Source organism: Toxotes jaculatrix, chromosome 2, assembly GCF_017976425.1.
Source record: "Toxotes jaculatrix isolate fToxJac2 chromosome 2, fToxJac2.pri, whole genome shotgun sequence".
In the NCBI taxonomy this organism is placed as follows: Eukaryota; Metazoa; Chordata; class Actinopteri; family Toxotidae; genus Toxotes; species Toxotes jaculatrix.
In genome coordinates, this window is record NC_054395.1 from 23,259,263 (window position 1) to 23,271,757 (window position 12,495).

The following is a 12,495-nucleotide window of genomic DNA, read 5'->3' on the forward strand; positions in this document are numbered from 1 at the left end:
TAGTAGTTGAAGTAGCTTTTATTTACCAGTGTCCTGTGAACAGGGAGAAGACTCCAGACATGAGCTGCTATTTTTTGTTGCATTTACGCTGAGCCATTACAGTCTGACAGTGGTTACTGTGGGGGATACAGTGTTTTAAAGGTTTTTGAGTTTTTCAGACCTCATGCTTGTTTTCCTTCTCTTTCCACACAGAGAACCAAATGGTTACCGCTCAGCTCAGGGTGGGAACATGATGCCAAACACCATGAGACAACAGGGCATGGGCGGCCTTAACCCGAATGCCCAAATGAACATGAACACCAGTGGGGGGATGGGAATGGGGGGCATGGGCAGCATGAACAGGGGCTTCGGGATGAACGAGCAGGGCCACATGGCTCACATGGGTCCAATGGGCGGCAGCTCTATGTATGGAGGGAACGGTGGAGGAGGAAGTGGAGGTGGAGGCATGGGCAACCGCATGATGCAGATGAATCAGATGGGGCAGATGAATCAGGTGGGGCACATGAATCAGATGGGTCCCATGAATCACCCAGGCCAAGGCATGCAGCAGCACCCACAGCAGCCCCCGTTTCAGAGTAGTGGTGGATTTGGGCTCAGTGGCATGAACAGTCCTTCGGGGAGCCCGAGAATGGGTGGCCCCCAGCAGGGACTCCTGATGTCACCCCGGAACCGAGGGAGCCCAAAAATGGGTGCCAACCAGTTCTCACCAGGAGGTAAGTCAGTCAGTGTCCAGAAATTTAGTGTCAGCATCATTAATGGTTTGACTGACTTATTTGTTTGATTAGATTTAATGAGTTATGTTTCTCTTCCAGGTATACACTCTCCTATGAGTGGCATTGGCAGTGGTGGAGGAAGTGGAGGGAGCACTACCACCTTCTCCAGCAGCTCTCTGAACGCCCTACAAGCCATCAGTGAAGGAGTAGGGAGCTCCCTCCCCTCCACCCTAACATCCCCATCGCCAGCCCACAAACCAGACAGCTCTCCCAGCATCCACTCCTCCTCCTCCTCCTCTCAGCCCAGTCAGCCTGCCAAACCAGGCCAAGATGGCTCCAAAAGCCCTGCAGGAGGCTTAGGGCCTGGGCCGAGTGACCATCACCATCCCATGCACCATCACCACCATCATCAGCATCCTCAGGCTGAGAGTTCTGGAGACCGACCAGACAGCCAGGCAGCTACAGCGACTAAAGAGTCTGGAGAGGGAAGCAACGAGGCAGGGGTGGCGAATGCCGAACCCCCTAGGAGGGTGCCAGACAGTAAGGGGCATAAGAAGTTGCTGCAGTTGCTGACTTCCCCGACTGAGGAACTGGGAATAGGTGGCAGTGGTCCAACAGGTCCCCCTGTACCACCCCCACCAACCAACAGCAGCACTCCAGCAGGATCAGATAGTAAGGACCCCACTGGAGGCATGACTAGCCCCTCATCCACTGGGGTCTCTTCCTCTTCTTCAGCCAGTGCCAATCCAGGCCAGGCAGCTGGGCCAGGGGCAGTGTCAACATCGATATCATCAGCCCACTACACAGGTTCACTGCAGGAGAAGCACAAGATCCTCCACAAGCTTCTTCAAAATGGCAATACCCCAGATGAAGTAGCTAAAATCACAGCTGAGGCTACAGGAAAGGTGTCACTTGGGAGCCAGGAGGGCAGTGAGGCTGGAACAGGAGGGTCAGGGGCCGGGACCGGGCCTGGGTTGATCACGGAGCCTAAGCAGGAGCAACATAGCCCCAAGAAGGAGAAGACCCACGCCCTCCTCCACTACCTCCTCAACAAGGATGATTCCAAAGAGCCAGTGGATGTCAAGCCCAAACTCGAAGAGCTAGAGGGGAAGGGACCTCCAGGGGCCGCTGGCGGCCCTCCACGAAATGGCCCCGGATCTGGGCCGGGCCCAGCACCCGAGCATCCTGAGAGCAAGATCAAGTCAGAACCACCCGATGATGTAAGATTGCTTCTTGGTTAACTAATAATTGATTAAATGCAACAATGATATTGTTCTTGACATTTAGCTATACAGAGTATGTCTAGACATGTTATGTCAAAAGCAGGTAAGCTGATCCTTGGACTTTCTGCCTATGATCTGGATGAAAGTGAATCTTTATCGACATTCACGCAATGACTAATTTGGATTATCTTTAATGTTCAGTTGCACAACCTGGAGTCTATCCTCGGAGATCTGAGGGGTTCAAGCTCTGACTTTTACCCAGATCAGGCTGGAGGTGGAGGGGCGAGTGACACAGGAACCAAACCTCAGGGTTGCCTTGACGACAGCCTGCAGGGTAAGTGGTTCAAGGACCAAAGCCCATGACAGAAGTGACAGTTACATGCAGGGTGGGTGTTATGATATCCAGTGAAACAACATCTGGCGTCACTGTGTGATGGCTCTCTGGGTAGCTGGAATAACATCCAGTTTCTCTATTGCAACAACTTTATTTTTAACAAATTTAAAAGCACTTTTAGCAATAAAAAGAAGTTTTCAGTTGCTAACATTATACTATGGCCACATGTCTGCAGCTGCTTCGGAGTGGAAACATTTCATTGCTGCTTATAGCCATTATCATATAACACTTTAATTGGGAAATTCAGTGGTTTGTATGCAAATGCAAAGCTTGATGGTAAAAGCTGTTTGAAAGTGTGCTTTCTCCTGAAAAAAAGAAATAACACACTCACTCTCTGAATAAATGATGATTCATAAGACCACACTGGTAAGGCTGAAGAGATGGAAGAGTTCAAAGACATTTGTTTAAAAGGGAATTGCTGGAAAAGTGCACAGTGAAGTACATGACGAAAGTAGTGTTAATTATTTATGGTTGGTTTCGGTGGCAGTTGTCTTTACATATTAATTTATGAATTCATAAGGTGATATTATTATAAAAACCTTATCTTAAAAGATTTTAATATTTTCAAGTATACTGAGATATTATGAAACACAGACATTTTTCTACCTACTTCTGAGAAAAAACATAAACCAGTTGCCCAATGAGTCTATACTTATGTTTCCAGGGAGTCCAGGAATGGGTTCGGGACCTCGGGGGCCCTTCCAGAGGGCCATGTCCATGGATGGGAAACCTCCTGGTGGGCCTGGAGGAGCAGTTAGACGCCCAATGCTTATCAAGCAGGAGAACATGATGGGCAGCCCAGACGGCTACCCAGGAAACATGGGTGTGTGTTCAAGTCGCCCAACATTTATATTCAGCACATTTCATCTCCCCCCTTTTCTCTGCCTCCCTCCCCTCACTATTATTAGGGTATGTGTTACCCACTTAAGGTCCTTGACTACATGAGATTTTGTTGTAATCTATTATCAGAAAAACTTTTAAAACACAGATTTGTGACGAGGTAAGTGCTGAGGACCGAGACTGGGCCACACTGCTCTCCTTTAACACTTGGTTCTGATACATGCACATCTGGTGTTTATTCATTACCAGGACCAATGAACAGGGGCATGGTTCCCCAGAGGTCTCCCATGGGGGGGTCAGGTGACTGGGGCATGCCCCGCACCAGTGCCAGTCCTGTGGGCTCAGCAGGACACCCCTCCATGATGCGCCCAGGCATGGAGTACAACAATGGCAAGGGCATGATGTCAGGACCCATGGTCAGTCGCTCCAACAGCGTACCAGGCACCAGGTCTATGCTGCAGCAACAGCTAATGGATATGGGTATGTTTGTTGCCAGGTTCTGATGGTGGTCAAGAAATTATCATAAGCACGGTTATGTGAAGATGTGTAACCAAAATAGGTAGAAGTGTGAAAATAATAAAATATAGGAAAACCTGGGAGCTTAAGACTTTACAGCCATGATAACAGCTCTGCGAGACTTATACAGTGATGCTTTGAGCAAAACACAAACGTCAGCATGCTCCCAATGACAAGTCTAACACCTTAATGTATTTTGTTAGCATGCTAACATCTGGGAAACAGTAATTTGGCTTGTAGCTTCTGATTGCTCAGATACTTGTGTGTGTATAAATGAAAAATCTACTGTCTTTTATGTTTAGGAGGCTCAGCTGACATGGGCATGGGTATGAGCCCCTTCAGCCAGCAGGGCCAGCCCAACCAGTCCCCCTCCTGGCCGGATACTATGATGGGTATGGAGGGTAACAGGTCAGTGCAACATCCCTTAATGTCCATATTCATAACTAATAACTAGTTACGATTAACCAAATAAATTGTTTATAGCGAATCTTATGGTGAGCTTCTTTGTGCTATAGACGGCAGTTCGGCAACACCTTGGATGATCTTCTAGTGCCTCCTACCACCAGTGAAGGTCAGAGCGATGAGCGGGCTCTCCTGGACCAGCTGGACTCTCTGCTGAATAACACAGATGGCATTGCCCTGGAGGAGATAGACCGAGCCCTTGGCATCCCAGACCTTGTCAGCCAGGTAAGGTCATATTAAGGTCAGATTTTAAAAAAGATGGATAAACAATACACTCATCTCTGTCCTCTTCTAGATCCCTCTAGAGGTGATGTAAAAGTAAAAAAAAAGATTAGGTCTTCATGTCATGACTCATAAGCGAGCATTACGTTCATCTTTGCATTAGATATTTCAGTCATGTCTCACCGTGTTCAGACTGTTCTGTCACTGAAGGGAGATAGATGAGCCCAGAGGGATCCGTCTGTGCTGCTTAGAAAAAGACAATTACGGAGCCAACCAATTGGAAATTAATCAATGAGATGGAGAAGTTTGACAAACTTCTCTTTTTGTCCTCTTGTCCTGTCTGCTCCAGACCCAGGGGACAGAGCAGCAGATGGAGCCTTTTCCAGGACAGGACCCGTCCATGGTGCTTGACCAGAAGCCTCTCTATGGACAGGGCTATCCCGGACCCAGTGGCATGCCGATGCAGTCTGGCTATGGAGGGAACCCCATGCAGGGTCAGGCCCAGCAGGGGGGGTTTGGACCCATGCTCTCACAAATGGGCCAAGGTGGCAGTTTCCCTGGTATGGGTGGAATGGGGGGCATGGGGCACCCCCGTGCCAACATGATGAGACCCAGGATGATGACTGCCAACAAGCCCATGAGACTCCAGCTGCAACAGAGGCTGCAGGGACAGCAGGTATGAATACAGGAAGCCCACTGATTAAAAAGCTTACATGAAAATACCTTGCTTGTGTCCTAGTTGTCCCAGTATGGTTCTAAGTCTAATTTAATTTTCTGCTATTAAAAAAAAATACAGTCCATTTAGTAGATTTCTTGTGCTCTAACTGCCAAAATAGTGGATCATCATCAGTACAGAGGATTAACCTGTAAATATGTTCTAGAAGTTGGACAGGGTCAGAGTTACATTTGCTTCTTCATCTCATGTTTAATGTTCTTCCCTCAGTTCATGAATCAGACGCGGCAGGGCATGGGCATAAAGATGGAGAACCCGGGAGGAAACCCTGGCATGAGGCCTGGCATGCAGCCTGGCATGGGAGGACAGGTAGATGACAACAGAACTCTTTGGTTATATCTAAACACATAAATGACCAGATTTCTGGTATTGGTGATGTGAGACTAAATGTCACAGACTTTTCTTTCATATTTTATTATTACTATGTTTTCCAAGTATGTAAACACATACAAAGATGCAGCTGTTACAAAGAATATATAAAAAATTGTAAGAGGAATTACAAGATTATTGCACACAAGCTCAGACTTCACATGGCTGAGAAAAAGAAAGTTCATGAGTGTGATGGCCTGTGACAGGAAGTGATCTGTAGCAGCTGTAAGAGGGGAGAAGTTCAAATATTGGCCATGTGATGTCTAAATTAAGGTTAAAGGAATATAGTTACTTCCTCCAGCAGTTGACCATCATCATCATCATCATCACCATATCAATTTTAAGCATCATTTTGAGCTTCAGCTCCCAAGTTATGACTTCACCACAGGACGAGATGTTCAACCTCTTGTCTGTTTGCAGACTCATCTCCGTATCAGATGAGGCGAGTGGCTGACACTGTGCCTGTTGACTTAAGCTGTGTAAAGTCATCATCTCTGGTGTAAAATCATATTATCTTGATTCAGCTTAAATGTTTTTTTTTCTTATCATAAAAGCTGCATTAAATATGTCAATAGAACTTTCAAGTGTTATATCTTTCTGAATTTATCTGACTGTTGCAGCTGAGTGAACCATACTACAGTGTATCCACCCATCATCCACCCATTTTTATCATTGTATATTTTATAACATACACATTTTATGAAATATTAGTACACTATAAATATTATCATATGTAAACCATTCTCAAACTCTCTGGTTATGTGTTTGTTTTGTGCAGCCGGGCTTCATCAATGCTCAGATGATGGCTCAGCGCAGCAGGGAGATGGTGATGAGGAGGCAGCGCATGATGATGCTGATGCAGCAGCAGCAGCAACAGCAGCAGGCGGCAGCGGCGGCTGCTGCGGCTGCTGGAGGATTCAGCCCCCCTCCAAATGTCACGGCTCCTGGTGGCATGGACAACCCTATGGGAGGGCCAAACATGGGCCAGCCAGGCCCCCAGCAGTTTGGCTACGGTGGGAACTATGGTGAGCTTACTGGGCCGGGTGCCCAATAGAATACTGCTGCTCCCTTGTGGTGAGTCTGTGCACTGCAGGGTTCATGTAAAAAGGAAGATTTCTGTAAAAAAAAAATTGTCAGAAGGTTGCCTGTGTACATCTCCCTTGTCTCTGTTTTTTTATAGTCAGACCAAATATTGTTATTGAAGGGATAGTAAGTATCAGAACACACTCCCAGGCTACAGGATAATCATCTATCTTTATTTATCATGCTTATCAATTAGCTATTATCTGTTTTCTGTGAAGAGAAGAGTGAGCTAAGGCTGGATGATTTATTCCCACAGGAATGGGACAGCAAGGAGACCCCTCGTTTGGCCCATCAGGCGGCAGTCCTCCTAATGCCATGATGCCAGGCCGCCTGGGGCCTCAAAACCCCATGATGCAACAGCACCCACAGGGCGGTCCCATGTACCAGGGCGCGGATATGAAAGGCTGGTCACAGGGAGGCATGGGGCGCAACAGGTACGGCATCAAACACATGTAGGGCACTACATGTAGCTGTCAGTGGAGGAGAGAGGTGGAGAGAGTTTGGCTGCAGTTTTTCTCTTCTTGAATGCATACAGTTTAACCCTTCTTCCTTCCTGTCTCTCTTCTTCATCAGTTCATACCCTCAGCAGCAGTTTGGGCAGCAGGGACCTCCAGGGCAGCAGCAGTTTGGGCAGCAGGGGAATCCAGGGCAGTATGGAGGCATGATGATGAACGGGGGCATGCCTGCCAGCGGAGGAGGTGGACACATGGGCCAGATGGGAGGACAGATGGGTATGAACCCAATGGTGATGGGACGCATGCCTATAGGACCTGATCAGGTATGCGTAAAGGAGTCTGAAGAGTCTGAATACTTAAAGGACAGGTCCTCGGTTTTATTTTAAATCTTAAAGCAATGCTGACATCATCACATGTACAGTGAAAGTGTTGTTGCTTGCTGTAATTTCTTCTCATAACAATTTCACTGTTAAGAGATGGGGGACAAAAAGCGTCTGGCAAATCGAGTGGGTATTGGCCAGATTTCTTTTTCTTTTAACACCAAATGCCCACTCGCAGCAAGGAAACACAAAGTATGTTTCCATTCACCTGTTTTTATGCACATTTTCAATTTGTGCATAAAAAACCTGAGTGGAAATGCCAAGAATTCTTGAAAATAAAAACTGAAGTAACTCCTAAAATTCACATAGTGGTAGTGGGATGAAAAGGCTCATTAATTCACATTTTCTTTTGCCAGTTTTCTGGGAATTCTATTAAAACTAAAAGATACCCACTTTATTTGTCCAATTCAGACTGCTGAAGCTTGAATTAACTTCAGAACAGTGACTGGGGTTGTTGTTGCCCGTTGCTTAATTCAAATTGCTTTCAGAAGAGATTTCCAGCATGGACAGGAGGAGTAATTATAGCAACCAACAACCTTTTCAATGCCCATATGGACAAGTCAGTGCTGTTTTAAGATAAACTTGAGAAAATGTGAATCTGTCCTGTCTGATAGTGGTAGCTGTACTTCTCTTCCTCACTTGTTTTTCTCTTTTCCTCCCTACTATCTAGAAATACTGCTGAACATCGTGACAGAAGCATTTATCTCACTGTGATCTCCATTCAGAGATAAGACACAGCTGCAGCACTGGAGTGTGTGGAGGACCAGGTGGTGTGTGTCTGTGTGTAGTGCTGCACTCCCACCAGATGGGGGAGTGAACCTCCTTTTGGACTCACGGCCAGTAACAGCAGTCTGGCAACCTGGGGAAAATAGACAGACTGTCATACGTACATATACACCTGCATACACGAGCACAAGCACACAGCGTTCACGAGAATCAGAAACACTGTGACTCATTTACACACATGAACACATAAAGACTGTCAGACGGACAGCTCTGTGATTCCTCTCGTAGGCTGTAGTTTAATGTTCCTCTCTTTATGAGTGGTGTGTGTGCCTCAGTAAACACACCGCTCACAGGACCAAACAGTGAAGGTGCACAGACATTTTGAGTAGATCACAACAGACTTGGACAAACGTGTGCAGAAACCCTCTCCTTTGTCGAATGTACCATGAAGCTGTGTTCAGATTTGAAATGTGGGATTCCTCTCTTGTCTCTGGACTTCATGGGATTTGTATCTGCCGTCTCTCTGCTGCTCCTGGAAGATCTCTGTGACGCAAACGCGGTTCCTAGATGACGAGCCATCAGATTGTGACGCTCAGATGAATGTCATTAAGCAGTAGCACATTGTTTCGTCCTGCAGGACGCCGCTGGGCTAAAGTACAACTGAATTATTTGTTGGCTGATTGCACTTTAAGGAAAGGCCAACATCAAAAGGATTGTGGCAATATAGAGGCCTTTACCCAAGAAATAATGCATAGCAGCAGACATTACTGTTTATTTTTGTGTGTGTGTTCTCCAAGTTTTCCTCTCTGAGAAATGAGGTCTGTTGATTGGAAATGGGTAAGCTTGATGATCTTTGTTCTAAAGTGGGAACCAGTAGAAAGGCAGTAAGCACAGATTTTATCCTCTCTTCTACAGTAAGTACCGATTTATTACAACAAAAGGAATTCATAGTTTTTAACTCATTTTAAAATCACTCTGGAAACAAACAGGCTTCGATTAATGTTCAAAACTCCACTTATATTTATACAGATTCACAAGGTGGTCATTTTATCATTCCAGAGATAATTTTTAATCCAGATATTGCAGATATTTTGGTTACCTTGCACCAATTTACAGTGTTACTATAAGTGCAGAAATTTAATTGACTGTCAGAGATAAAACTGATGTCTGGATTAGCTCACACTAAGAGAACATGTTAGATTTCAGTGTAAGTGTGCAGATTTCTAGCAATAAACCTTCCTCCTGGTTTTCCTCTGAGGACAAAGCTGAAGCATCATTTACTCAAAGCGACGGTACTGCAGTATTAGAAATGATGTCTTGTTTGGAGCTGTTTTTTCCTTTTGTCTAAGAATATGAATTGTAAATATGCTTCAAATGTACTATATATAAATATATATATGCTTTTGTAGGTCACATACTGTTTTTGCACAGATTGTAAGGCTTGATATTTAAAAGTAATTTTCTTATTCTGTCATAGGTCAGCTATTATTTTCAGTACTTTAACCATTGGTTGGAAAGGATGGGCCTTCTTTTTGTAAGCAGTACATGTAGATTTTCTTTCATACTGCCACTTTCTTTCTCTCAGAAAGCACTTTTTCTTTGTGATCTTCAAATCATGAATTTCTCTTTATTTTCTGAGGACGTAATCTTAGCTAAAGACCTGCTAGTGAGTACATTTTTTTAAATAAATTATTTTTCTTTTGACAGAAAAAAAAAGAAAACACAAAATATGCCTATACAAAAAGAGTTGACACATGATTGTGTTAGGCTTCTAGGGGCCCAGATGTCTTACCAGTATGTGGGGTTGATATTCTCTGATCTGAACCTCATGCTTCCATGTGTGACTTTAAGTTTCACTCCTGAGATTTCTTTGGTTTGGCTTTGGCTGATTTGATCCTTCAGCCTCAGATACGAGACTATGGAAATCAGTCCCACTGTATAACTGTCCATCAGTCTTTTTGGTTTGCTCACAGATGTTTAACCTTGATGGAAGCAACAAGAGAAAGCATTTAAAAACTCAGCTAATCAACTGCGTTTCTTTTTATGTCATCTGAGTTTGCCTTTATTTTCGTTGTATTTCCTGTGAAGCTTTTGTTTAGAAATCTACCTTTGAACACATGCTCAATCCAAAGATTTTTGTTTGTCATTCTGCAGTGCATAGAAACAGTTCCTGACGTAGATCGTGCAAGTACTCATGTGTGCTTTTACTGTTGCACATAACCTATAATATACATTGAACTAAATATGTTTAATTGCATATATTATATCCCCATCCATATGACATAGAGTAGAGTTGAGTCTGGTTCTGCTGAGGTGGTTTGAGTTTTCGTTTGTGATTGTTTCTTCCTTTCTGTAGAACTTACGGCCAGTTGAATTGTGGTGCTGCAAACGGTTCTTTCCCCAGAGAATGTTGAGATTTTCTAAGCTGGGAAGGAGGATTCATATGATGTCATTATGTCTCTGAATAATAGCTTGGAGTTGTTGTTTTGTTTTGTTTTGTTCCGTTTTGTTTTTTAAATCCCAATCTCAATGAAGAATATGAAAGATTGGTCCACAAAAATTTAAGAAAAATGTCTGTGTTTTGCTTTAAAGGAAAGAAACTCGGAGCTAAAGAAAAGAGAAGACACATCTGGGAAACATACAGTCATTATTACAGGATGTAAAATACTATTGCATTTTTTTCTTACCTTGTTTCTTGATGTTAATATCGATGTAAATACAAATTTATATTTAAACATTACACTGCCTCTGCTGTATTTTTGCACTTGCAAGGATTGATTTTCTCCAGACTTGACCATTTTAGATACTGGAGCCATAGTCCAGGATGTGGAGTGGAGCCTGCCAGTGGGAGTGTGAGATGAGTGTGTGAGGATGGGAGGCACAGACATGTGGAGGTAATTCAGAGTGTGAAGGACATCTGTGTGGCAAATCCTCAGAGGTGAGTTGAAAAAGACGAGAGCTTCCTCTCAGAACCGGCTCCTGTCAGTGACATTCACGTCCACGCCACCGTCTGCAGCCTCGCTTTCATCTGCTGTTTGTTTCCTGCGACTGGTAACCCCCTGCCAAGAGAGCTTTTGTTATTAATCGTTCCACTTTCCTCCCTTCCCTCAAAAGATTTCACTGCCCCTGAAAAGATCTCACACCCTCGGGCCTTCCCAACTCTTTAAATAACTTTTTCTTTACAGGCTTGAGTGTCACTGGTAATAAAATTAGTGCCTGTCAGTTTAAAGGACTGGCTGCCAGGTTTCACTCAGCCTTTCAAACTATTCAACACCATACAGATAAGATGCTTTTTTTCTTTCACTTTTGTTTTAACTTGATGTTATGTAATGTCATTTAATGCTGCTTTTTAATTTTTAGTAGGTGTTTCATTGTTATTCTTACTATCCACACTCGCAGTGTGACTTTAGGGGTGGATGTTGGTCCATCACCCTCCAGACTGAAATATCTCAACAACTATTAGATGAATTTCCATGAAGTTTGTACAGACATTGAAATGGTTTGCAGAAAATGAGCATGCTGGCATTGGCGTTAAGCTCAAGCAGGAGCTCAAGTCACTGCAGTCATTCATGCATGTTTCACAGAGAAGCTACGTCTGTTGGCTCTTACCCGTGTTTGAATAATAAGAATAGCTGCAGTCACATTAGTAGTAAACCCCCTATAATTACACCATGTTTGCCAAATGCTTGACACTTAAAACTGACTCTCACTTTCATTTTCCTCTGTAGCTGTGTCTTCTTTATTGGACTGACTCCAATAGCCTCAACAATCCCTGAAAGACTAGATTGGACAAAAATACTGTTTAATGATGTTAAGGTGTTTTGTATCTAAATATACAGTGGGACCCAGGAGTCATCCACATGCTGTGCCAGACTAAGAATCAGCCACTGCCAACCCCCAAAAACACCTCAGATAGAGGTTTTATGGCTTCTAAAGCATCGGGTGTAGTGGTTAAAAGTAGATAATTAAATAAACAAATAAAATAATGGTTTTGCAGAGTCATGAATTAAAAATGAGACATCCGGTGTCGCATTGTAAAAGGTGATCTCAGAGCAAAAATATTCACACTGAATCTGGGTATTAAAACCAAAATTTCAGTTCTTGTGTGATTTTCTTGGTTTGCTATCAGCCCACTGTTTTGATCAGTGGTTTCTTAACTTCCTCCTCATCTACAGTGCAAACAGTGAACTTGTCAAATGTGTATATCAAATAATCCTCACAGACTTCCCCCTGAATCATGTTTTGGTGCCATGTTAATCCTTCTTGTGCTTTCACTTTTGCAGATTTCAACTTTTTCTCCATTTCAGTGGCAGTTAAAGTGTGTCAGCTGCCATGTGGGGGTTTCCTGTGTGTGTGTGTGTGTGTGTGTGTGTGTGTGT

At 44.0% G+C, this 12,495-nt stretch overlaps 1 protein-coding gene across 1 annotated transcript in view; it reads left to right on the plus strand.

The window, feature by feature from the left end:
- Positions 1-10,856, plus strand: part of LOC121192825 (nuclear receptor coactivator 3-like) — a 56,691-nt gene extending 45,835 nt beyond the window's left edge. The window contains exons 11-23 of the mRNA XM_041054735.1: positions 193-713; positions 813-1,933; positions 2,138-2,270; positions 2,995-3,153; positions 3,420-3,650; positions 3,989-4,094; positions 4,202-4,373; positions 4,720-5,046; positions 5,314-5,412; positions 6,251-6,497; positions 6,812-6,989; positions 7,129-7,333; positions 8,061-10,856. Of these exons, the coding sequence (XP_040910669.1) occupies positions 193-713; positions 813-1,933; positions 2,138-2,270; positions 2,995-3,153; positions 3,420-3,650; positions 3,989-4,094; positions 4,202-4,373; positions 4,720-5,046; positions 5,314-5,412; positions 6,251-6,497; positions 6,812-6,989; positions 7,129-7,333; positions 8,061-8,072 (3,511 nt within the window). The 3' untranslated portion in view covers positions 8,073-10,856. The remainder of the gene's footprint in view (positions 1-192; positions 714-812; positions 1,934-2,137; positions 2,271-2,994; positions 3,154-3,419; positions 3,651-3,988; positions 4,095-4,201; positions 4,374-4,719; positions 5,047-5,313; positions 5,413-6,250; positions 6,498-6,811; positions 6,990-7,128; positions 7,334-8,060) is intronic.
- The last annotated feature ends 1,639 nt before the right edge of the window (positions 10,857-12,495 follow it).